This window comes from Zootoca vivipara, chromosome 6 (genome assembly GCF_965207765.1).
Source record: "Zootoca vivipara chromosome 6, rZooViv2.hap1.1, whole genome shotgun sequence".
In the NCBI taxonomy this organism is placed as follows: domain Eukaryota; kingdom Metazoa; phylum Chordata; class Lepidosauria; order Squamata; family Lacertidae; genus Zootoca; species Zootoca vivipara.
Genome location: NC_142589.1, coordinates 95,782,261 through 95,808,551, shown reverse-complemented (window position 1 = coordinate 95,808,551; position 26,291 = coordinate 95,782,261). Strand labels below are relative to the sequence as shown.

At 49.8% G+C, this 26,291-nt stretch overlaps 1 protein-coding gene across 1 annotated transcript; it reads left to right on the top strand.

Annotated features, from left to right (window-relative positions):
* Positions 1–22,925, top strand: PIK3R2 (phosphoinositide-3-kinase regulatory subunit 2). Its single transcript, XM_088671272.1, has 16 exons — positions 1–112; positions 2,340–3,010; positions 4,104–4,196; positions 5,027–5,083; positions 5,808–5,942; positions 6,814–7,018; positions 7,741–7,826; positions 8,552–8,660; positions 10,079–10,177; positions 10,886–11,066; positions 11,898–12,023; positions 13,237–13,379; positions 16,153–16,329; positions 17,041–17,112; positions 18,223–18,393; positions 20,213–22,925. The coding sequence occupies exons 2-16, from the start codon at positions 2,686–2,688 to the stop codon at positions 20,400–20,402; spliced, it is 2,169 nt and encodes a 722-aa protein (XP_088527398.1). The 5' UTR covers positions 1–112; positions 2,340–2,685; the 3' UTR covers positions 20,403–22,925.
* Positions 22,926–26,291: the final 3,366 nt, after the last annotated feature.

Below are 26,291 nucleotides of genomic sequence, written 5' to 3'. Positions count from 1 at the left end.
CGTGCCTTTCCGCCGCCTCTCGGCCATTCCCGCCTCTCCCGGGGCTTTCCGCCGAGAGAAGCTGGCCGCCGCGGCGCTGGGCAGGGCTGAATCGCTGCTCCGCGGGAGAGAGGTGGGTGCAGGCCGGGTGCCCCCCAAGTGGGTGCTTTATTTTTGCGGGGGGGGGGCATATTGCATTACATTGCATTGAATTGCACCCCCTCCCCAGAGCTCAGCCCCATTGCAAACCCAATGCAAAAAATAGCATTGCAATTTTATTTTTATTTTTTTAGGGGGGTGGGGGTGGGATTTGTGGCATGCAAAAATGTTAAGGGGAGACACTTTTTATTAAAAAAAATAGCAATCGCTGCAAACCGTCGCTTGCATTTTGCACAACTCTATTGCTTCTTGGGGGGTTAGTTTAAAAATGAAGCATTTTAAGGGGGGGAGACGTAAGCAGCAGTCACTCTTCTTGGGGGGGGGTGGTTAATAAAAAGCTGCTGCATATATAGAATTTGGAGATCTTAGAACTCCTTCCCATTTGCATTTTTCACTTTTGGGGGGTGTGTGGTGTGTGTTATAAACGAAGGCCCATTTTTGGGGGGGCGGGGGTGTTTGCAGCCAGGAATGTTGCCGCATATATAAATATATACAATTTCTTGCAAGTCTCCTCCCATGTGGATATTTCCCTTTTGGGGGGGGTGTCCCTCTTTAGTGCATTCCTCCCCCCCCAAAGCATCTTGAGCTTTTCTTACTGCTAATTCTAATGATCAGCGATCAGAATCGGGGCGCTTGCAAGTTTTGTAACAAAGGTTTTTCCAAGGGGGTGTGGGCAATCTGTCCATTGCAGCCCATTCTGTCCCTCCAAACCCCACTACATTTCCTTTGCATTCCCTCCCCAGGGGAAAGGAGGAGGAAGAGGAAATCTCTCTTGTTTTAATTTCTTTTTAAAAAAATAAAAAAATGAACTTTATTTTTTAAGTTGCCAAAATTGCATATATAATGAGGATATATACACAGTTTGTGTGTATATGTATGTGTGTATTTTTATGTTTATAAATACTGTAAAATAAAAGCTTTCCCTGTGAGGCCCCAGCAGGAGACAATAGACCCTTTTTGTTTCCTTCCTTGGGGTGCTGTTGACCGTGGGCACAATTCTTTGTAGATTTATTCTGGTTCCCGTGTGGAGCCTCCATGGACAGAGCCAGTCTACCTTAGAATGGTGTGGAGAGCAGGAGAAGGCTATTTTGCTTGGGGGCCAAGCCGGGAACCTGAACTCGGGGCTCTGATCCCCCTCTCAAATTTGGAGGCCTACATCATCATCATCATCATTATTATTATATACCCCGCCCAATGAAAACTCAAACATTATTAATAACATTAATTATGTAATAATATTAATAATCAATCAATAATAATAGTTAATAATTACAATTACATTAATAATAACAATTGGCGCGCGCACACACACTCTTATATATACTGGTGACGACCTTAAAATAAACAACTTATACCAAAGAAAGCAATATGCAATCATGCAATAGAATCCAATAGCTAAAATTAAACGCCAGCGAGTAATTAATTAGACAGTTGATGCTTGTTGCAATAAACAACCGCCCATCTATAATCGATAAAAAGAGCAGCTTTGCATAAAATATCAGAAATGATACAAAACGATGTTAAAGGGTTAAATTAAGAAACGAAGACGTAATAATAATAATTTATTATTTCTACCCCGCCCATCCGGCTAGGTTTCCCCTGCCACTCTCTGCGGCTTCCAGCAAAATATTAAAATACAACAACCCGTCAAATATTAAAAGCTTCCCTATACGTATGGAGGTATTTAAAACGAAGCGAAACAAAAATTAATTTGAAAATCCTGCTTTGTTAGTGCGCTTTCAAGGTCCTAGTCCTCAGCGAGAGGCATTGCCGCGGGGTCAGACTGGATGACCCGCGGAACCCCTTCTCAGACGCACATTTCCTCTCTTCCCACCCAATTCCAGCAAACCTGACTCTTGCCTCCAGGCCCATTTGCCTTCCTCTGGGGAAAGAGCCAGGGTCCTGCCCCCCCCCAAAAAAAACCGAAGATGGGAAAGGATGTGGGGCGGGAGAGAGCCTTAAATCTCAATTTTATTTTTTAAGTAAGCAGAATTTGGGGGGGTGTTGGAAAAGCGGGGTAGGGTGGGGGCAGCTTGGGAGAGGAGGCGGGAATCGCGCCCACCCATGGGTGCTGCTGCTCCTGGATCGGGGCCAGGGTTTGGGGAGGAAGGAGGAGCCAGAGAGCCGTTTTTGTGATTATTATTATTATCATTACTGTTTATTATTTTCTCTCTCTGCTTTCCTCCCCGCTGCTTTTCCAGGGTCCCCATCCTGCACATCGGAAACGCCTGCCTCCTCCCCAGAAAAACCCTGCTTTCTCGCCGCCTCCCCCGCCGTCCCGGATTATGCTGGTCGCTCCCTCCCTCTGCTCCATTGTGTGGCTGAGTCGCGGGTTCAAGTTGCGGGAGCGCGGCTGTACTTAAGGGGGTGGCCTGGCGCGCCAGCCCCACGGACGCCGCCCGGCGCCTCCTCGCTTCGCCCACCCCCTAAACCCCCGCCAACCCATGCGGAGCCCCCTGGAAGCGTAGCGGCGAGGGAGAGGGGAGCTGTTCCTCGTCCCTCCGCAGCGCGCTTTCCTCCACTCGCTCCTCCCCGCCTCCGGAAAGCATGGGGAGCGCCGACGGCTTCCAGTACCGGGCCTTGTACCCGTACCGCAAGGAGCGGGAGGCCGACATCGACCTGCTGCCCGGGGACACTCTGGTGGTCAGCAAGGGGGCGCTGCAGGCGCTGGGGTTCAAGGAGGGCGATGAGCAGACCCCCAACCAGATCGGCTGGATATTGGGGGTCAACGAACGGACCAAGCAGAAGGGTGATTTCCCGGGGACCTACGTGGAATACGTGGGGCCGGTCAAGATCGCCCTGCCGCCCCACCGCCCCCGGGGGATCAGGCCCCTGCCGGCCGCCCCGGCGTCGCACGTCCAAGAGGAGCCAGGTGAGGTGCGGGGATGACGAGCGCAGCGAGCGGCCGGGAGGCCGGCAGAGCTGGGGAAGGGGCGGGGCGCCCGCTTGGGGTGCAGAAGGTCTCCCGGGCTCCGTCCCCGCGGGCAGCCTCTCCGTTTAGGACTGGCGCACTTCCAAGAGGAACCGGGTGAGGTGCGGGGATGACGAGCACGACGAGCGGCTGGGAGGGCTGCAGAGCAGGGGAAGGGACGGGGTGCCTGCTTGGGGTGCAGAAGGTCTCCCGGGCTCCGTCCCCGCGAGCAGCCTCTCTGTTTAGGGCTGGTGGCATCCCCAGAGAGCAGCTGCTGCTGCCAGCCCGTGTAGGCAGCACCGAGTTGTGTACCAGTCGTTGCCCTGTGATGGCAATGTTTTTGACGTCTTAATTATTATCAAGTCTTTCAAACGTCGCAGGGTAGAAATGGAAAACGGGAATGTGAAAAGAGGAGGGGAAGAAAAGGGGGAAATGGTATTCTTTTTAAGAACGAACAATTTAAAATCCCTATATATTTATCTAATCTATAGGTATTGCATATGCATATATATATATATATATATATATATATATATATATATAATTTGTTTATTTGGTTTTTCAGGTTAAAATTTTGCTATATGTATGTATATGTGTGTTTATATATATAATATCTATAAACATTTTTATATTTTTACATTTAGTATTTCACACATAATATTTTACATTTTAATGTTTTTGTACTTTTCGCCATAAACCGAATTTTCGGAGGAAACATTCACGCCCCAAACCATCTCTGTTTTCTGTGGGGACAAAGAGGGGGTTTGGGGTGAGACCCCTTTGGAGAAGAGACCGCTGTCCCCTGTCTAGTCCAGGCACCCCCAAACTTCGGCCCTCCAGATGTTGTGGACTACAATTCCCATCTTCCCCGACCACTGGTCCTGTTAGCTAGGGATCATGGGAGTTGTAGGCCAAAACATCGGGAGGGCCGAAGTTTGGGGGTGCCTGGTCTAGAGGACCGCTGGGGGTCCCATCCAATTCATGGCTTCTCTCTTTCTCTCTCTCGCCATTCCCAAATTCCCTTTGCTCCCCCCCCCAATTTCTCTTTGCCCAGCGTTGGCGCTCCCCGAACTCTCCGAGCAGTTTGCTCCCCCTGAGATCGCGCCGCCCCTGCTGTGCAGGCTGGTGGATGCCATTGAGAAGAAAGGTGAGCAAAACGGGGGGGCTGGAGGGCGTATTTTTTGGGGGGAGGGGTCAGCCGGTGTCCGGGGAGGCGGGTTTTGGGGGTGTCCTTTGCCAAAGCTCCTTGTTCTCTGCCTGTGTGTTTTCCTTTTTTGGCAGGGCGCTAGTCCTCATGAATCATAGAATCAGAGAGTTGGAAGAGACCTCAAGGGCTTTTAGTGAATTTGGGGAGGGTCTATCATTCCATTCTCTTTCCCTTTCCGTATGTTTTTAGCCCTTTAAAAACACACACACACATTTCACTTGTGGGGTTTCAAAGGGACGCCTCGACTCCCGGTCTGGAAAAGGGACAGGACGCCAATAAATTGTTGTTGTTGTTGTTGTTGTTGTTGTTGTTGTTGTTGTTGTTGTTGTTGTTGTTACAGCCAGGTGGGCAGTTTATAAATTATTACTATTATTATTAATGTTAATATTATTATTGTTTTATAGCCAGATGGGCAGGTTATAAATTTATTATTATTATTATTATTATTATTATTATTATTATTATTACTATTATTATTTTTACAGCCAGGTGGGCAGGTTATAAATTTATTATTATTATTACAGCCAGGTGGGCAGGTTATAAATTAATAATAATAATAATAACTATTATTATTATTATTATTATTATTATTATTATTATTAAGTTGAACAAGGGGTTGATGGCGAACCCAGGGGGAGCATTTTAAAGGAAAGGTTTTTAATTTATTTCTTCTTTCCGTGGAGAGTAGTAAGTGTTTTGACGTGGGTTGCGCTGGGGGTCACGCGCCCCTCGAGACCCCCACGTTGACCGGCTGCGTGTTTTCCCCGCAGGGCTGGACAGTAAATCTCTCTATCGGACCCCCTGCTCAGAGCTACGGCTGGGAGTTGGTGAGTGATGGGCTCGGGTGCAATTGTATTTTAGAGGGGAATTATTATTATTATTATTATTATTATTATTATTATTATTATTATTATTTCAGCATCCAAAAGCACAAATATTTGACTTCTTGCCAAGGAAGGGGCGGCATTTTGTGCCGTTTGCAACCGAGGAAAATCCTGACTCATGCATTGCGTTCTGCAACGGCAAGCCAAGTTTCTAGGCCTCCTGGTCTGAGCAAAGGCCGGTTTAAAAAAAGCGAATACGAGTTTTGGCGGACACAATGCAGGAAATCCGAACAGTTTAAGTTGGTGCAAAATGTGCAGGATTTACTTTGCACAAAACGAACCATGGAAAGAGAAGTCCTTTTCAGGTTGTGCAAGGAATATTTTAAATTGTGAAATAGGAAACTTAATAAAAACCGCATGCGAGAAAAGCGAAAGCCCCGGGGAAACCTATCTGCTTTTATTTTGAGGCCAACGTCTTTGGGGGGAAAATGGAACTTTCCATGCAAACTTTGGTTCCAAAATGGGTTGCCGATTTGCACACACCCCCCCCCAATTTTTGATGTCCTGGGGGAACCCGGATGTTTGGCAGCATCCTTTCCTGATGATGATTTTTTTGGGGGGGGGGAAATAAAGCCCCACTTTGTGCATAACCTTACACCAAATGGGCTGGGTATAAATAATAAATTGTTGTTGTTGTTGTTGTTGTTTTCTCCCCCCCCCCCCCAAGACTGGGCCACATCTGGCGACTTGGACGCCTTCGATGTCTCATCTCTCGGAGAAGCTCTCAAGGGGTTCCTGCAAGACCTGCCCACCCCGGTGGTCCCGCCCGGCCTCGGGTGCGAAATCCTGCGCGTCCTCCAGGGTGAGACGGGCGGCAGAGCCTCGTTTTCCATTTCACAAACATTTTAGGGGTTGTGTGTGTGTCTGTACACACACACACACACACACAGTGGTCCCTTAGTTCTCAAACTTAATCCGTTCCAAAACCAAGGCGCGCTTTCATATAGAAAGCAATGCAAAACGGATTAATCCGTTCCAGACTTTTGAAAACAACCCCTAAAACAGCAATTCAACATGAGTATTTTACTATCTAACGAGACCATTGATCCATAAAATGAAAGCAAGACACAGTGCACTGTACTATAAAATAAATAAGATAGTGTTGTAGATGATAAAAATGAAAATTGGCACCTGCGCCAATCAGAAGCTGCACCTCGGTTTCCAAACATTTCGGAAGTCTGGTCTGGTTAGATAGGAAAATTCACATTAAATGGCTGTTTGTGGGGTTGTTTTTAAAAGTCTGGAATGGATTAATCCGTTTTGCATGGGAAAGAAGCACGCCTCGGTTTTGGAACGGACTTCCGGAACGGATTACCGCATTTTCCCATCTATAAGACGCCCCCATGTATAAGACACCCCCTATTTTGGGGGACTGATTTAAGGAAATGGGGGGGATCTATCCGTGTATAAGACACACATACCCCCAATTTTGGACATTATTTTTTAGGGGTGGAAACTAGTCGTATACACGGAAAAAACACGGTAAGTTTGGGAACCAAGGTACCACCGTAGTGCCACCGAGCATGTGCAGAGTGCCTTAATTCTCCTGGGGCGGCTGCAGACACGCATTGGCACCCGCATGATGCCCAGGACTGGGGTTCCCTTGAGCCCCCCCGAATCTTTTTCTTCTCTTTCTCTCTTTTGAAATTAACCCCTTCCTTCCCTTTTTGCAGACGCCTCCCAGGCGGACTCTGGCCGGCAGCATCTCCTGTCTCTCCTGGCGCCGCCGGCGATGCCCCTGGCTCACCTTCTGACGCTGCAGTTCCTCCTGCGCCATTGGGCCAAGGTGGCGGAGCAAGCCGAGAGCAACGGTCTGGGGCCCCGGGCCCTGGGGGAGGTCTTCGGGGGCCTGGTCCTGCGGGGGGCGCCAGCCGCCAGGTGGGTCAGCCCCTGAACCTGGGATCTCTTCTCTTTTCATCTGCTTCGTTCTTATTTTATTTCGCCCTGAGACCTCCAGGTAGAGGGCGCTTTATAAATCCTAATAATAATAATAATAATAATAATAATAATAATATCAGCACTTCGTGCACGCGCAGGAGCATGCCTTTGGGGAGCGACAGACTGGCTCCCCGGAACGGATCGTCGTCGTAAACCGAGGTACCACTGTAATAATAATAATAATAATGTTTCATTACTTAGGAATTATTTAGCAAATAATGATAATAAAGGCTTCTAGGGATTTTGCAAATGGAACCAGAGTTGAGCCCACAGTCCTGTTAAATTAATAATAATTAATAATAATAATAATAATAATCTCATTATTGATACTCTGCACATCTAGCTGGTTTTCCCCAGCTAATAGTGGTTTTTTTGTGATCTGTTTTCTTTTAATCTGCTTCATTCTATTTTATTCCCCCCGGAGACCTCTGGGTAGAGGGCGCTTAATAAATTCAATTAATAATAATAATAATAAATCTTATTATTGAAACACCCCACATCTGGCTGGGTTCCCCCAGCTAATAATGGGGTCTTTTCACGCCTATATATATACTGAATGAAATGATACATTTTTGTCATGAAAAAAACCAGCTTTCTTTCTCTGGATTCAGTGTGTGTGGATTAAGGGGGTAACCCGGGGGTCTTTTCTGCCCCCCCCCCAGTGCCGAAGGGACCCCGGATTTCTCCGCCCTTTTCCTGGAGCTCCTCCTGGAGGTGAAAGACCCTGAAGCCGAGCTGCCCCCGCCAGGTAGGGATCGGGACCTAGTTGCGGGTGCGAGTGGCGGCGGGGGAGCGGGTTCGGATCTTGGGGGCTGCGTGGGCAGGGGCAGAATAGGGGGCGGCAGTTACCCGCCTTTCCATAGATCCGTCGAGTTGGAAGGGGGTCGCCCAGCGGTCATCTAGCCCAACCTGCTTCAAAGTGAAGGCGAGTTTCCTCCATGGAAACATTTACGGGTGTCTTATTTTACTTTACTTTTCCATTTACGTTCATTTTATTTGCTTTTGTTTTTTATTTACTTTCGTTTTGTTTATTTTATTTCTTAATTAATTGATTGATTTTCGGCTACCTTAGAGCGGGGGGAAGGGGAGGAAATGGTTTTCAGTGGGGCTAGAGGGCGGGGGAGACTTTGCTTTTTTATGTACTTTTAATTTAATTTATTTACTTTTATTTTATCTTGGTTTTTTTCCTGCCTTCCAGCTGTGGGGGCAGGGGGGGGCGGGGCGGCAATGGTCTTCAGATGCCGTCCGTGGGGCTAGATGGGGGGGGGGAATTTACTCCTTTTAATGATTATTCTTTTTATTTTATGTGCTTTTATTTGATTTACTTTTAATTCTTTTATTTACTTTTATTTCATTTCATTCCCTTCTTTGCTGCCTCCCCTCCAAGGTGGAGGGGTGGGGAGGGCAGGAAATGGTCCATGAAAGTCCCAGCATTCCCTTAAACCCCCCCCCATTCCCACTTTCTCTTTCCAGCTCTGCCCCCCAAACCCCCCAAACCAAAACCGGCGACCCCAGCCCCCCTGGCCAACGGGAACGGCACAACCCTCCAGGACGCAGAGTGGTATTGGGGCGACATTTCCAGGTAACGGGCAGCTGGGGGGGGGGGAATGGTATTATTGTACAGGTGAAACTTGGAAAATTAGAATATCGTCGAATACCCCGCTCCTAAGAAACTATGGGGCACCCTCCAAAGGGTGGGTGGGTCACCCGGGCCAGTTTCCAGCCAAAAACAAGGAATCCAGGTAGACTGCGCCTGCAGCTGGAGGTTCCATTGTTGTTGTTGTTGTTGTTGTTAATTGAATTTATATACTGCCCTATGCCCAGAGGTCTCAGGGCGGGATCACAGGACAGAGCAATGTAAAAACCAATGCATAAATATATATATATACAGGTGAAACTCGGAAAATTAGAATATTGTTGAAAAGTGCATTTATTTAAGTAATGCAACTTATTATATATATATATATATATATTTACAAATGCTTTCTTTTGGAAATTCCACAGTAATAAAACAAATAGTTACCTTAATACAAAAATAAACATCGCTACGACATTTCATTATTTACATTCCATTTATAATTGACCCGCCTAATGACATATAATGACAATGACAACAAATAAAGGCTTGAAATATCTTGCTTTGCATGTCATGCATCTGTCTCATATATTGGTTTCACCTTTTAAATTGCGTTACTAAAATAAATGCACTATTTCAACAATATTCTAATGTTCCGAGTTCCGTATGTTCCCAGGAAGCTGGCAGGGGGACCGGCCATCCGCTATCTAACCTCCCTGCGCCTCTGCTTTCTTGGAAAGGGGAACTTTGTACATGGGCAGTTTCCTCTTTTTTCCTGGGGTTGGGGGGGGGAGAGCTGCTTGCCCCTTTCGCTTCCTCTCTCCCGCAGCCTAGAGGAAAGTCCCTGCCGGTCGGCAAAGCCCTCGCCACCCTCTCAGTATTGCCCGCACTGACTGGCAGCAGCCGGGACACAGGGTGTCGGGCTCTGGGTGCGGGGTGCCCGGAGACACTGCCGCAATTCGAACCCGGTTCCTCTGCCCCGCGAGCCCCGTGGCCCTTTGCTAAAACTCTAAGCGAGTTGCTAGTCCTCAGGGTCAGAACAAACCTTATCAATATAAACTCCCAGGCGGAGTTTCGGGCGAGATTTGCACCCGGGTCTTTTGGAAGGATAGATTCCAGGACCTCGCAAGCTCTGAGCCCCAGCTGTTTTTCCTTCCAGAAAAGTGGCGTTTTAAACAACCCCACGCCTGGCTTCTCTATTGGCAGCATTGTAATATAGATTTCTTAGAGGGCACCCAAAGGTCATCCATCCCAACCCCATTTATATATAGCAGCTGTCGATATTTCACGTCTTCCGCATTGTTTTGTTGCCTTGTTCTGGTTTGCGTGAGTCGGGGAGGGGAAATATAAATGCAAATAAATAATCAGCAGTAAAAAAAGGTGTTTGGCCAAGAGTAAACCACCCGTTTCCCCGTCTCTCCCAGGGAGGAAGTGAACGAGAAGCTCAGGGACACACCCGACGGGACCTTCCTGGTCCGGGACGCATCCAGCAAGATCCAGGGCGAATACACGCTGACGCTCAGGTGAGTCCAGCCCCCCCAGTTTTTTGGGGGGGGGAGAGGCGAAAGCTGCCCTCCAGGGTTTGGAAAAAAAATACAACATTGTTAACCTGCGGAACTGCCTGCCACATGACAGCCGCTCATTTGGCTTCCAAAGAGGATCTGGCAAATTGATGGAGGGGAACAAGGCAACCAGTTTTCTGAACCCCAATGCTGGAAATTTTATTTTCTTGCGGGATTCCCATGTTGCCTTCCCTTTGCAAACTGCCTTCCTTTGCAAAACATCTAAATAAGATTTTATGTTCTCCGTATCTTCTTTTTGAGATTTTGCAAAAAATGGAAAAAGCTTGACGATTTTGGCCAAGACACCCTCCCACCCACCCCAACAATGACAGCATTGAAAAGCTCGAGAGACAAGATAAAATGCTAGAGAATCACATTTTTATATCATTATGGCCATTTATCTGTCAAGAAGGAAACTGACCTGAAAAAAAAGACCGTGCATGTATTTTTGTAAACTAAGAATTCTTTAATAAAAATATATTTAAAAGGACGGAAGGAAAGAGAGAGAGAAGGGAATGGGAAGGAAGTCCATCTGACTTGAAAGTGTCGTGTTGGCCGATTAAATTCTATTATCTAGTACACGGGTCCCGGGTGCGAATTGTGCTCTGTCGTATTTGGCTGCTCTCTGCCCAAAATCTGACCGCCATCTCCTCCTCTTCCTCCTCGCAGGAAAGGAGGGAACAACAAGCTCATCAAGATCTTCCACCGGGAAGGGAAGTACGGGTTTTCGGAGCCGCTGACCTTCGGCTCGGTGGTGGAGCTCATCAACCACTACCGCCACGAGTCCCTGGCCCAGTACAACGCCAAGCTGGACACCCGGCTCCTCTACCCCATCTCCAAATACCAGCAGGTGAGGTGGGGGGGGTCCGAGGTGGGGGGTCCGTGCCCCACGGCGGGAGACCCCGGTCCTAAGAAACTATGGGGCACCCTCCAAAGGGTGGGTGGGTCACCCGGGCCACTTTCCAGCAAAAAACAAGGAATCCAGGTAGACTGCGCCTGCAGCTGGAGGTTCCGTTGTTGTTGTTGTTGTTGTTGTTGTTAATTGAATTTATATACTGCCCTATGGGAGACACCTGGCTTGAGAGCAGTACATGTGAAAAGGATCTAGGAGTCTTGGTAGACCACAAACTTGACATGAGTCAGCAGTGTGATGCAGCAGCTAAAAAAGCCAATGCAATTCTGGGCTGCATCAATAGGAGTATAGCATCTAGATCAAGGGAAGTAATAGTACCACTGTATTCTGCTCTGGTCAGACCTCACCTGGAGTACTGTGTCCAGTTCTGGGCACCACAGTACAAGAAGGATACTGACCAGCTGGAACGTGTCCAGAAGAGGGCAACCAAAATGGTCAAAGGCCTGGAAACGATGCCTTATGAGGAACGGCTTAGGGAGCTGGGTATGTTTAGCCTGGAGAAGAGAAGGTTAAGGGGTGATATGATAGCCATGTTCAAATATATGAAAGGATGTCATATAGAGGAGGGAGAAAGGTTGTTTTCTGCTGCTCCAGAGAAGCGGACACGGAGCAACGGATTCAAACTACAAGAAAGAAGATTCCACCTAAGCATTAGGAAGAGTTTGGAGGGCCGCCGGCCTCGGTTTCTCGAGCCGAGGTTCCTGCGTCGTGGCGGGTTGGGATGGATGACCTCTGGGGGTGCCACAATGTCACGCTTCTTCTTGGCAGGACCAAGTGGTTAAAGAGGACAGCGTGGAGGCCGTCGGGGAGCAGCTGAAAGTCTACCACCAGCAGTACCAGGACAAGAGCCGGGAGTATGATCTCCTCTACGAGGAATATACCCGCACCTCCCAGGTAAGCCAGCTTGTCTCTGGCAGGCAGCCTCACTTGCGTTGCCGAGCCAGACCTGAGTTTTTCCCCCCCAGGACCCGCTGCCACAAAGCTTCCTTACTCTGAACCTTAAGTTTCTAGTCCTCAATGTTATGAACTAGTCCTGCTTGGCAGGGGGTTGGACTGGATGGCCCTTGTGGTCTCTTCCAACTCTATGATTCTATGAACTCTGCTCCATAGGAGCCTTGTGCCCTTGGTATCGCCTACACGGGCTGGCAGCTGCCTCTGGCTGGCAGCCTCACTTGCAGTTGCTCTTAACCTTAAGTTTCTAGTCCTCAACGTGAACTCTGCTCACTAGCAGGCTGCGAGAGGCTGCTTTGCGTCCTTGGTAATGCCTACACGGGCCGGCAGCCGCCGCCCAGGGTTCCCGTCTCGGCGGTATCCCCAGCCCTGCTTGGGAAACCTGCCGTTCCCCACTCAAGCTGCTAGTCCTCAAGGTCTCGGGCGAGTAGGAATGTAGAAACCTGTACATGGTTCAGACTTACCGATCCACCCAGCTCCGTTTTGTCGACACTGGCCGGCAGCCGCAAGTTTTCAGGCAGAAGGCGTTCCCAGCCCTGGAGATGCTGTTGGGGACCTTCTGCATTCGAAGCAGCTGTCCCGCCCCTGATGTGCTTCCCTTGTGAATTTGTGGCGCCTTGTCTCTAATGACAAATTCAAGTTTCTGGTCCTCAGGGAGGCCGGCTTGAATGGAAAATGCCAAGGGGACCTTCTGCATTCCAAGCAGCTGTCCTGCTCCAGACGTGCTTCCCTTGTGATTTGCGGCGCGTTGCCCCAATGACAAACTTCGGTTTCTTGTCCTCAGGGAGGCCAGCTTGAATGCGCGGTGCCAAGGGGGCCTTCTGCATTCCCAGCAGCTGCACCACCCCTGACCCGCAGCCCTCCCTTGTTAATTTGCAGCGCATTGCCCCTAATGACAAATCCATGTTTCTGGTCCTCGTGGAGGCTCCCTTGAATGCAGAATGCCAAAGGGGACCTTCTGGATTCCAAGCAGCTGTCCGCTCCCCTGACCCACAGTTGGACAGATCCAACTTTCTGGTCCTCATGGAGCCTGCCTTGAATGCGAAGTGCCCCAGCGGGGGGGGGGGTTTCTTGCGGGCTCCGAGCTCGGCTGGCGAGGGGGTCTCACTCTGGCTGCGCCCGCCTCTTTCTTTCTTTCTCCCACCCCACCCCCCAGGAGCTGCAAATGAAGAGGACGGCGATTGAGGCCTTCAACGAGACCATCAAGATCTTCGAGGAGCAATGCCAGACGCAGGAAAAATGCAGCCGCGACTACATTGAGCGCTTCCGGAGGGAGGGCAACGACAAGGAGATACAGCGGTGAGCTGGGGGGAGAGGCACCCACGGGTGCCCCAAATACACCCCTAGAGTTCCCTCCAAGCAGGGGGGGGGAGGCATAGCTGCCAAGTCCGAGTCGTAAAGATCCGGGATCGGCAGCGCGTGCATGACCTCCCGGTGGCGCGGCACCCTTCTATGGGCACCAAAAAATGGCGGCGCCAGCGCCAGAAGTCACTTCCGCGCATGACCGGAAACACGTAAAAGCGACTTCCGGCGCCGGCGCCGCCATTTTCTAGTGCCCATAGAAGGGCAAAGCGGCACCAGAAAAATGGCCGCCGGGCAGAAGCCAATTTAAGGGACAATACCGGGATTTTTCACCAAACGGGAGACCGCCGGGAAACGGTAAGAAAAAAGGGGTTTTCCCGGCGGATACGGGATACTTGGCAGCTATGGGGGGAGGGCAGAGGGAGTTCGTGATCTTTCTACTTAACGCCGAGTCCTACCTCGCAGGGGGGTTGGACTAGATGGGCGCTAGAGGTCCCTTCCAGTTTTTATGGGGGGGGTTTCCTTGGCAGTGATTATTCGTAAGATTTCGGAACACAGGATTTAAAAAATATATATCAAACTATCAATGTGGGGGGGGGGAACCTAAATTATATAATTCGGTATTTGAACGATTGGTAAATTGCATTATAAATTGGCAGCGTTATAAGGAGGCTGTTACTGGAACGTCATGGAAAGTTTTTTGTTTTTATTAGGTATTTTGTGGTTTTGTATTCTGTGAACTGCCCTGAGGGTATAGGGCAGTAGATAAATTCAATAAATTTATTATTATAATAAATTATTATTATTATTATTATTATTATTAGTGCTTTTTTTTTCTTATAAAATGTTTAGGGGTACTCTCGTTTTCCTACTCAAATTGAAATACTGCCCTTCAATGAGGCCAAACTTAGATTCACAAAATGTTTAGGGGTATACATCCCCCTGCGTCCCCCCAGGAAAAAGCACAGGTGGTGGTGATGATTATATAATGATTTTCCTGCAAGTAATTGTTAATAATAATAATAATAATAATAATTGCCCTGCAAGCATTGATTAATAATAATAATAATCCTGCAAGCATTGGTTATTATTATTATTATCATCATCATCATTATATATATACTGATTATCGTGCAAGCACTGGTTAATAATAAATAATAATAATAAATTTTATTTATACCCCGCCCTCCCCAGCCAAGACCAGGCTCAGGGTGGCTAACACCAAAAATAAAACAATTGATTAATACCGTGTTTCTCCTAAAATAAGACGGTCCTCAAAAATAAGCCATGTCAGGCTTTTCATTAGTAGAGTAAATATAAGACATCCCCTGAAAATAAGCCGGGGGTGGGAGCCGCTTCGGGGAGCGCAGCGCAGCGCGAAGAGCCTGGTGAGAGGCAGCTGCGGCTGCAGGTGAAGCCCAGGATCTGCGTGGGCGACTGGGGGCGAACGCCCTGAGCGCTGCGGCGGTGGCGAAGAGGCGCCCGATTTATTCCTCTTAAATAAACTTCAAATAAGCGTGCAACTAATTTTCGTTTCGAAATTCCCCATGGCACTGAGAGAGCGGGTGTGTGTACATTAAAAACCCCCACAAAAAAACCTGGGCTGCCCTCCCATTTGTGGATGGAACTCCATTGTCCCCAAAGCAACCCCCGCTTGGCCTGCGCTTTCTTCGCCTCGGGCCAGCGCGGCAGATGCCGCTTTGACGTCCTTTCTCCCGCATGCGCGCCCAAGCCCCGCCCCCGGGCGCACGCGACGGAGCTCCGGCAATAGCCGGGTATTTAAGCAGCAGGGAGCGGAAATCCCTCCTCCTCCCCTTGGCGCCGTTCTAGCCCCTCTGCCAGCGAGCTTCCGGCTTCGCAGGTTCCTCGGGTCCTCGGTGTTGGGGGACGAGGCGGATGGCGGAGCAGGTAAACCGCTTCCCGCCGCGCTCTCCTCACGCGCTCAGCTGAGTAACAGCCGCGCATCGGGACAAAAGGCTCCGGTAGTCTCGCCCCCCCCCCCCCCGTATCTTGGTGCCGTCCCTTCCCGGTCCTCGCTTGTCAGGGACCTTCTCGGCTCCTCGGGTGGCGGGTAGCATCTCCGCAGCGCTCAGGGCGCTCGTCCCCAGTCGCCCACACAGATCCCGGGCTTCACCTGCAGCCGCAGCTGCCTCTCACCAGGCTCTTCGCGCTGCGCTGCGCTCCCCGGCAAGAGGCGGCTGCACACAGCGCAACGCGAAGAGCCTGGTGAGAGGCAGCTGCGGCTGCAGGTGAAGCCTGGGATCTGCGTGGGCGACTGGGGACGAGCGCCCTGAGCGCTGCGGCGGTAGCGAAGAGGCGCCCGATCAGCCCGCTTCTCAGCACGCAAATGGGAGGGCCAGAACCCCACTGAGCTCCGCAGCTCCGCAGTATTACGGTATTATTGTGCTTTGTTACAAGGGCAGCCTTGCCATTTTTCTGCTCCCCAGCTCTCAACGGGTCCCGCGCGGTGCGCTGCTGCCAGCTCTCAACGGGTCGGGGCTCGGCGCAGCATGCTGTTGCCAGCTCCCGCTCGAAAAAATAAGACATCCCCCGAAAATAAGCCGTGTTGTGTTTTTTTGGAGGAAAAATAAATATAAGACGTGTCTTATTTTAGGAGAAACACGGTACACAACTTAAAAACAAGATTAAATACAACATTGTTATTGTTATTCTGCAAGCCACCCCGACACCTTCGGATGAGTTTGAAAAATGTATATATTGTCTTAAAATGACTTTATCATTTATACCCATCCACCCTGGTCTGGCTCAGCATCCTGATGAACTCGGAGAAGCTGAAGTCTCGCGTGGCCGAGATCCACGACAGCAAGATGCAGCTGGAGGAGGACCTGAAGCAGCAGGCGTCCGAGAACCGGGAGATTGACAAGCGCATGAACAGCCTCAAGCCAGACCTGCTGCAGCTGCGGAAACTGCGGGACCAATACTTGGTGTGAGTGCGAGGGTGCGGCCCCGGTTGCCTAGTGGTTAGAGCACCTGGTTCAGGGAGCCCCGGGTTCGTCCCCCTGCGGCGCCTCCTCTTCAAACCAGCCTCTCTTTTTTTTGGCCCATAACCATGATGAGGACTAGCGCCTTGCTTTGTCTTCGACGGTGAGGAGCGGCAGGACGCCTGCTTGGCATGCAGAAGACCCCCAGCTCCATCCGTATTGGTATCAGGCCGTTTCCTCGCTCCGAGGCAAATCGGCGTTTTTGCTTAGTGCCATGAGGACTAGATCCTTGGCCATTTCAAGAGAAAGAGTTCCATGTATTTATCGAGAGGAGCACACGTCGTCCTTTAACGTTTCTGGATAGTAATAATAAAAATCCCAGGCCGTTTAGGAAAATCTGTGGAATTGAAATACGACGGAGCTGCAGGTTGCAGAGAAATCTGCATGCGGAGCGTCGCCCCAAGGACTTTGGGAGGGAGGGTAGAGGAAGCGGCGGCCTAGTGGTTAGAGCTCCCGCTCGGCCACTCAGATCAGCCTACCTCGCAGGGTTGTCGGGAGGACGAAACACATGTGATTTGAGGTCCCCGGAGGAGGAAAAAAGGCAGGAGAAGGACGCAATGGATAGAGAAAGCAACCCCGCTGAGATTCGAATCCGCCGCCGGGTGGAAGCTTGTCCTACGAGGGGGTTCTGATTTTTTCTTGTCCCCCCCCCCCAGGTGGCTGACCCAAAAGGGGACCCGGCAGAAGCAGATCAACGAATGGCTGGGGATCAAGAACGAGACGGAGGAGTAAGTTTATTTTATTTGCAGCTTTCCAAGTTTTGCAGATCCTTTTTAAACAACCACCAGAAACAAATCTCTCGTATCCGACGCACTTCCCACCCGCCCTTCCACTGCATTATAGCATCCCCTTATAAAGCTGATATATCACTTAAATTTTACCTGTTAAATGCGTCTATTCTAAATGCCCAATTCTCACCAGCTGCTATACTTTTCCTTTCATTTCTATTCTTCATTGCAATTTTTCCGCAATACATTCATCATTCACAATATATACGTTAACACTTCGTGAATGGCAAGAAGGCTGTTCCTTGCCTCTGTCCAGTTCAGTTTTGCAGAGGGTCAAAGTCTTTGGAGTTTTGCATTCCCTTCCTTCCTTCCTTCCTTCCTTCCTTCCTTCCTTCCTTCCTTCCTTCCTTCCTTCCTTCCTTCCTTCCTTCCTTCCTTCTCTTCCTTCTCTTCCTTCTCTTCCTTTCCTCCTTCCTTCCTTCCTTCTTTCTCTTCCTTTTCTCCTTCCCTCCTTCCTTCTTCCTTCCTCCTTCCTTCCTTCCTTCCTTCTCTTCCTTCCTTCCTTCCTTCTCTTCCTTCCTTCCTTCCTTCCTTCTCTTCCTTCTCTTCCTTCTCTTCCTTTCCTCCCTCCCTCCCTCCCTCCCTCCCTCCCTCCCTTTCCTTCTTTCCTGCCTTCTCCATCCTTCCTTTCCCTTTCATTTTATTTTGACAAAGTAATAATCACAAATAAACAAGAATAAAAACGGGCACCCCACCACCACGACCGTTCCCTTGTAACTTTTCCATTCTTTTTCTTAACGCAACCGTGATATTATTATTTTCCCCAAACGGTCCACAAAACATTTCAATCCTTGGAAGAAGAATGTCTTCTTCCTTCGGTTCTTTCTTTAATTCTCCCTGGGGGTCTTTTGCCATCTCGACATCATATCCCATCGGCGTCGACCTAGGGAGCTTTCGGCCCCTATAGGCTGTCCCCCGTCGGAGGCAGGATACTGGGGAACGGCAGGCGGGGAGAACGGGGGCACCCAAACTGGGCCCGGAGGAGAGCCCCCCCCCCTGCTTGGCCACACCCTGCTGCAAACGCCCGTGACGTTTCTGTTCCTCCTGCAGCCACTACTCCATGATGGAGGACGAGGAGGAACTTCCGCACCACGAGGAGCGGACTTGGTACGTGGGCAAGATCAACCGCACGCAGGCCGAGGAGATGCTGGCGGGCAAGAGGGACGGGACCTTCCTCATCCGGGAGAGCAGCCAGCGAGGGTGCTACGCCTGCTCCGTCGTGTGAGTCTCGAGATCGCAGAGGCGCAGGGCAGGACACCGGGGTGTCATCCATCCCAACCCGCTTGCAACGCGCTGGTTTTTAATTGTTTTTCCGGTTTGGGAAGGGGGACAAGGGTCCCTGCTTTTATTACGTGCATGCCGGGGAGAAGTGCGGTTGCGGGATGGTGGAGTCGTGGAGCGGGACCCCGGAGGGTCATCCATCCCACCCCCTGCAACGCGTTGATTTTTAATGGCTTTTCCGGTTTTCTGATCGGAGGGCAAAAGGGGTGCCTGATTTCATGTGCATGATGATGATGATGATGATGATTTATTATTCATACCCCGCCCATCCGGCTGGGTTTCCCCAGCCACTCTGGGCAGCTCCCAACAGAACACTAAAAACAGAATAACGCATCAAACATTAAAAACTTCCCTAAACAGAACTACCTTCAGATGTCTTCTAAAAGTCAGGTAGTTGTTTATTCCCTTGACATCTGATGGGAGGGCGCCACCACCAAGAAGGCCCTCTGCCTGGTTCCCTGTAACCTCACTTCTCGCAGGGAGGGAACCACCAGAAGGCCCTTAGGACATGGACCCCAGTGTCCGGGGTGGAGATGTTCCTTCAGGTCTACTGGGTCATTGAGGGCTTTCAAGGTCAGCACCAACCCTTTGAATTGTGCTCGGAAACGTCCTGGGAGCCAGTGAAGGTCTTTCAGGACCAGGGTTACATGGTCTCTACTCCCAGTCCCCAGTCTAGCTGCCACATTCTGGATTAGTTGTAGTTTCCGGGTCACCTTCAAAGGTAGCCCCACGTAGAGTGCATTGCAGGAGTCCAAGCGGGAGATAACCAGAGCATGCACCACTCTGGCCAGACAGTGTACGGACAGGGAGGGTCTCATCCTGCGTCCCAGATGGAGCTGATAAACAGCTGCCCTGGACACAGAATTGACCTGCGCCTCCATGGACAGCTGTGAGTCCAGAATGACTCCCAGGCCGTGCACCTGGTCTTTCAGGGGCACAGTGACCCCATTCAGGACCAAGGAGTTCCCCACACCTGCCCGCCCCCCGTCCCCCCCAAAACAGTGCTTCTGTCTTGTCAGGATTCAACCTCAATCTGTTAGCCGCCACCCACCCTCCAACCGCCTCCAAACTTTCAACAAAAGAATGGAATATTCTCAGATAAATTGAAGTGGATCCAAAATGCATACCTGCCAAGTTCCTCTCTGAAAAATAAGGGACCGGACCGGAAGTAGCAGGCCGAAAGTAGCGCTGCCGCCATTTTGGAACTGGGCGGAGCATGCTCAGAAGCGACTTTTGATGCTGCTGTGCCCCGTTCCCAAATGGCCGCCGCACCAGAAGTCGCGCTGCAGCCATTTTGGAACTGGGCAGAGCAGCATCAAAAGTCGCTTCTGAGCATGCTCCGCCCAGTTCCAAAATGGCCGTTGCGCCTGAATAAACCGGGAAAAACCAAAAAATCCGTTTTTTCGGCTGGGGGCAGCTGGAAAAACGGGGGTTTCCCGGGGAAAACGGGAGACTTGGCAGCTATGCCAAAATGACTCCCAGGCTGCACACCTGGTCCTTCCGGAGAGAGAAGTTGTGCGGTTGCAGAGAGAGGAGAACCAACGCGCCAAGGGGGGATGTGTGCGAGAGAGAGAATCATAGAATTGTTGCCGGGGGCTCCTGAGGGTCATCCATCTCAACCCCGAACCAGCCCCCCCCCGCCTACAGCTTGAGACCCGCAACCCCGAAATTTAAGAGCCCCGTGAGCTCTCCGGAATGCCTCCTCGGGGATCCCGCCCCCCCCCTCTGACACTTTCCCCTTCCTGTGCCCGCCCCGCAGGGTCGACGGCGACACCAAGCACTGCGTCATCTACAAGACGGCCACGGGCTTTGGCTTCGCGGAGCCCTACAACCTCTACGCCTCGCTCAAGGAACTGGTCTTGCACTACAAACACACCTCCCTCGTGCAGCACAACGACTCGCTCAACGTCACCCTGGCGTACCCCATTTTCCCGCTGCCCCCCAGATGAAGACCGTGGCTCCAAAGGGGGAAAAAAACCCTCCCGGAAAAACTGCTTTGTACCACTGCCCCTCTTCCCCTCTCTATAGTCCCTCCCCCTTTTGCCCCCCACCCCAATATATATATATATATATATATATCAATTATTTTCCTTTGCAACAGCATTTGGGAGCTGTTAACCTTTCCAACTTCTTTCTTTCTTTCTTTTTGGTGCTAGGAATGCTTTCCACACTGGGGGGGGGGGGCGCGGAGCAGCGACTTTCCTAAAGCTTTTCGACCCCCCCCCCTAAAAAAGAACAACAACACTCCTTAACTGTGAAGGACGGGCACAGATCCTTCCTGTTTATCTTTTTTTGGCAGAGACAAATCTCGGTACTCGCTGTTCCCGTGGGGACAGCATGGTTATTTTCATTTTGGAGGGGGGCGCTCTACTTAAACACCGCTCCCCAGCCCTCCGCACTCCCCCCCCCCCGAGCCAAATGGTGTTGGGTCTCCTATGCAGAGTTTTTTTTTTCATTTCTTCTTAAATATGCAAAAAAAGAGGAAAACAAGCCCTATTGCAGCCAGCTCTGAAGTTAGGCTCCTACTTTGCAAGTTATTTTACCAGCAGGGAAATAGATCCTAACCAACGTCCCCTGCAAAAAAATAATAATTCCCACTCGCTTCCGTGTCTCCGCCTCGGTTTGCCACGGTTGTAAAATGGGCGCGGGTTTTGCGTCCCCCGTGAGGCTTCCCGCCTCCCCGAAACCCAGCTGCGCCCCGGTTCTAGTGCCAGGAAAAAATCTGGGGTGCCCTTTGGGGTCCTCAGAGCACCCCTTCTCTCCTTTACGCGTAAAGCCATTGGTTGCCCCCCCCCAAGCTAAGAGGGGCGGATAACGGGGGGTAACGGGAACAAGCCAATCTCTCCCCTTCCTAAAATTGGGGTTCTTGTTTGCACGCCCCAAGTGTGTCTGCTCTCTGCACCCCAAAGCCTGGAGCGGGTGGGCTTGCAAAATCCTTTTTTTCTCACCCCCCCCCCAAAAAAGAGCCATTTGAACACTACAAATCTCCCCCTCCCCCCTTGTGTAACATGGTTTGTGTTGTGTTTTGGGTGTGCAACAGACCTTTTCGGGTCCGCGATTCGAACCCTTTTTGTCTTCCTAGCAGGAAACCCCTTGGGATCTCTCCCCCCCCCCAAGAAATGCTCTCTTCCTCCCCTCAAAAAAAGAAAATCCATATTTTTGCACCCTACAAAATGTGTGTATGTGTGTGTGTGTGTGTGAGCTAGGGTTATAACTTTTTGACAACCTCGCAGCTCAGTCGGTCGAACTTTTGCCTAAAAACATGCCGTCTTGCCATTTCTAAATCTTTGGGGGAAAGGTCACTTCTCGAAATCAACAAATCTATTTTTGCCTAAGGGACTGTATAAATGCATTGTGTAATGTTTCCATAGCACGGGTTATGCTACAGACAAAATAGAGCTTGCTAATTTTATTTTATTTTCTATTTCGGAGCTTGCAAACTTTCTAATACTTGTGGATTGTTTTGCACATTGCACATCCCTTATTGCTTGTCTTTGTTTTCTGCCGCAAACACCATCGAGGTCCCACAACCCTTGAATTGTACTTTTACAGGGCGATTTTTTTTTATTCAATCCATCAATAGCCTTTATTAGGCATAACAGACCCGACGATTTCAGAACAGACATTGTGAATAAAATATTTAAATTATAAATTCATCGAGGTAAAATATGTGTTAATCGAAACAATATCTCAATTCCACATTACTATTTGATAAAGATCCCCTAATCCTCTTTATAGTGGCTTAATCTTTCTGCGTGGACTGAGCATAAAAACTCCGCCACTATTAAAGCGATTTTTATCGTTACTGTCCGATAATAATATTTGAAGAGTTGGCAATGTAGAGGTTGATGTATCCATTTGTAAAGCATTTAACAATCGTTCTCGGCTGTTTCAGGCAGCTGGGAAAAGTTTGAAACTGTTCTGTGAAGTTTTTGAAAGTGCGGGTACTTATACGTAGCAACCTGACTCCAACTTTTCCTTTCGGGGTGACCGTTTTGGGCAAATAATTAGTCCCCTTTTCAGTGTTTTTAAGCAAAAGTTCATCCCTTTAAGCTACAGGAAATCGGTATTTTGGAGAGGAGGGGAGAAAGTCAAAAAGTTATAACCCGAGTGTGCATCTCAATAGTCGTTTACAAAAGTTCCCCCCCAGTTGCAATAAACTTTTCCCCTTCCTAGGTTGTACACAGATATGCAATATAACATTTTGACACACCCCAAATCCCCACTTCCTGCCTCCGCCATCATCAATTTTGGATGTTTAAGTGGGTCTTTTCTTAATTATAACTGCCCCCGCCGAAGCTTCAAACAAACGAGAAAGTTCATTCGAGAAGATCATTGTATTTGTGTCTGAGATTTGTTACTGTAAGATACATAGATTTAAAAAAAATAGGGAGGGGAGAATTATTTAAAAGCAAAGTTTTGTACGGTACTTTAAAAAAAAATGAAATTAAAAGGTGTTCATGCAAAACGTGGCTTTGGGGCCAGTTGTTTGGTGCGTCACGGCTATTTCCGTCCTCCGCGGCCGACTCGTGCGTGAAGGCGAGACGGAAGAAACATAGTTTTGTAATGAATTGCAGAATTAAGGGCGGGAAGGTACCCCCAATGGTCATCTAGTCCAGCCCCCTTTTGGCAAAACGGGACTCGAACCAGCAAATCTCTGTGGGTCACTACTCTGAATTCTGGAGCTCGTGGCGGGTTTATTGTGCCTTTTATCGCGTTTATTTGCCCCTTTCTCTAATGCAAAGAGCTCAAGGCGTCTTGCGTGGCTCTCCCCTTACCTCTGTTTTTAGCCTTACGGCAACCTTGCAAGGTAGGCCGGGAGGGGGTGGCTGGCCCACGCTTCCTCGCCAAGCAGGAATTCGAACCTGGGTCCTTGTCTAATCCCCAAAGTGGCCCTGCAAGGAGGGAGGTTGGGCTGAAGGAGGGACAACCAAGGTGCTCGCTGGCCAAGGGCGAGGATTCAAACCCAAGTCCCAGTCCAACACTCGGCTCTGACCTTGAGCAGCGACACCCGTGTTGGCGGGGCTGGACTGGATGACCCCCAGGCTCCCAGCTGTACAGCCCTGTGGTTTTTCAATCCATCGCCAGAGGGTGATCTGGAACCGACTAGACCTCAGGGTATGGAGCTGGGTATGTTTAGCCTGGAGAAGAGAAGGTTAAGTGGTGATATGATAGCCATGTTCAAATATATGAAAGGATGTCATATGGAGGAGGGAGAAAGATTGTTTTCTGCTGCTCCAGAGAAGCGGACACGGAGCAATGGATTCAAACTACAAGAAAGAAGATTCCACCTCAACATTAGGAAGAACTTCCTGACAGTAAGAGCTGTTGGGCAGTGGAATTTGCTGCCAAGAAGTGTGGGGGTGGAGTCTCCTTCTTTAGAGGTCTTTAAGCAGAGGCTCGACGGCCATCTGTCAGGAATGCTTTGATGGTGTTTCCTGCTTGGCAGGGGGTTGGACTGGATGGCCCTTGTGGTCTCTTCCAACTCTAGGATTCTATGACCTGTTGGGAGAATTTTCGTGGCGGAAAATTAAAGGGATATAAAGGTAAGACATTTTTGTTTTTATTGCATTTACTAGAACCAGCGTTTTAAGGAACAGAATCTCTTGAGAAGGGAGAAGAGAAAGAGTGAGTTTTCCCCCCCCCGGAAAAGAGAAGTGATACTCTTGGGTCTTAATTTGGGCACGAGGGGATTGGCAGTTCCCTTTTTTTGTGTAGGTGGCTAAGCCTGGCTGGCTTTGAACCATCTGCACCAGGGATTTCAAGAGGTAGAAAGGATACAACCCTGTCCAAACCAGGGAGGGGAGCAAATCAAAGTTGCATTTTCAGCTGAATTTGGGGGGAGCATCGGTTGCCCGGAGCTATTTCAACGGCTTTCGTTCAACGTGCTCCTTGCAAACAGCCAAAAGCCTGTGGGCCGGATTCAGAAGGCGATTGGGCCGGATCTGGCCCACGGGCCTTAGGTTTCCTACCTCTGCTTTAGGGCAAGGATAGGCAACGAAGAGTCGGAAACGACTAAACAACAAAAACAGGCAACCTAAGGCCCAGGGGCCGGATCCGGCCCAATCACCTTCTGAATCGGGCCCGCAGACAGTCCAGGAATCGGCGTGTTTTCACATGAGTAGAATGTGTCCTTTAATTTAAAATGCATCTTGGGATTATTTGTGGGGCATAGGAATTCGTTCATTTCCCCCCAAGAAATATAGTCTGGAACCCCCGCAAGGTGTGAGGGACGGCGGACCGGCCCCTGGCTGAAAAGGGTTGCTGACCCCTGCTTAATAATTATTATTTTTTTATTTATACCCCGCCCATCTGGCTGGGTTTCCCCAGCCACTCTGGGCGGCTTACAAGAGAAAAATGAAATAAAACCATTAAACATTAAAAGCCTCCCTAAACAGGGCTGCCTTCGGATGTCTTCTAAAAATCTAGTTACAGGTAGGTAGCCGTGTATCTGAAGAAGTGTGCATGCACACGAAAGCTCATACCAAAATATAAACTTAGTTGGTCTTTAAGGTGCTACTGAAGGAATTTTTTTATTTTGCTTCTAAAAATCTGGTAGCTCTTTTCCTCTTTGACATCTGATGGGAAGGCAGTTGTTCATCTCCCTGACCTCCGATGGAAGGGTGTTCCACAGGGCGGGAGCCACTACCGAGAAGGCCCTCTGCCTGGTTCCCTGTAACCTGACTTCTTGCAGGGAGGGAACTGCCAGAAGGCCCTCGGCGCTGACCTCAGTGTCCGGGCAGAACGATGGGGGTGGAGACGCTCCTTCAGGTATACTGGACCGAGGCCATTTAGGGCTTTCAAGGTCAGCACCAACACTTTGAATTGTGCTCAGAAACGTACTGGGAGCCAATATAGGTCTTTCAAGACTGGTGTTATGTGGTCTCGGCGGCCGCTCCCAGTCCCCAGTCTAGCTACCGCATTCTGGATTAATTGCAGTTTCCAGGTCACCTTCAAAGGTAGCCCCACGTAGAGCGCATTGCAGTAGTCCAAGCGGGAGATAACTAGAGCATGCACCACTCTGGCCAGACAGTCTGCGGGCAGGGAGGGTCTCATCCTGCATCCCAGATGGAGCTGCTTTAGGGTGCATGGTTTTGTTTTCGCAGGTAAGGCGCACCTGAGCATGGGATGGAGAGGCTTGCAACATCGACCGCCCAGCAAATCTCGCTTCTGCCTTAGTCAGAGCTTTGGTTCTGAGGCCAAGCAGGCAGGTCTGTGTCTTTCCTGTGCCTCCTCCTTCCAGCTCTCTGACTCCACCCTGGCTCCTGTTTTCCTGCCTAGCAGCTGGGTGAGGGGGCGGAAGGAAAAAGCCCCACCCATAAGCCCATGGGGGTGGGGGCCCTCACTTAGTTCCAGCTCCTGCAACCTGGTTTAGAGGGTGCTGATGACGACAGACATTGAGGTCATCGAAAAACTTGTCCGACTGGTTCAGAATCCTCGAGATGATGCTAACCCTTGCTGGGTTCAAGACCCCAATAATTGGGAGGGACTCAGGGGGGGCATTGTGACAGGAATTCTAAGGTCTTATCATTGCAGTCCCTGAAAAGGCCTGATCTGATTGCCTTTTCTGGGTCGCCTGGCCATTCCTTGGAGATAAATCCTTAGTTCCTGAATCTCTTACACATATCGATATCACCTTAACAGATACTTGTGTTACAGGTAGGTAGCCGTGTTGGTCTGGATCGAAGTAAAATAAAAAAATTCCTTCAGTAGCACCTTAAAGACCAACTAAGTTTTTATTTTGGTATGAGCTTTCGTGTGCATGCACACTTCTTCAGATACTTGTGTTGTAAATGAATGTACAGGCACATGTCTGAAACAGCACAGGAAGACAGGCC

Excerpts from the sequence above, each read along its gene's own strand:
- PIK3R2 (XM_088671272.1), top strand. The coding sequence starts at position 2,686 with ATGGGGAGCGCCGACGGCTTCCAGTACCGGGCCTTGTACCCGTACCGC. Across the intron at positions 3,011-4,103 it reads GCACGTCCAAGAGGAGCCAG|CGTTGGCGCTCCCCGAACTC; the intron begins GTGAGGTGCGGG and ends CTCTTTGCCCAG. Across the intron at positions 13,380-16,152 it reads AACGACAAGGAGATACAGCG|CATCCTGATGAACTCGGAGA; the intron begins GTGAGCTGGGGG and ends GGTCTGGCTCAG.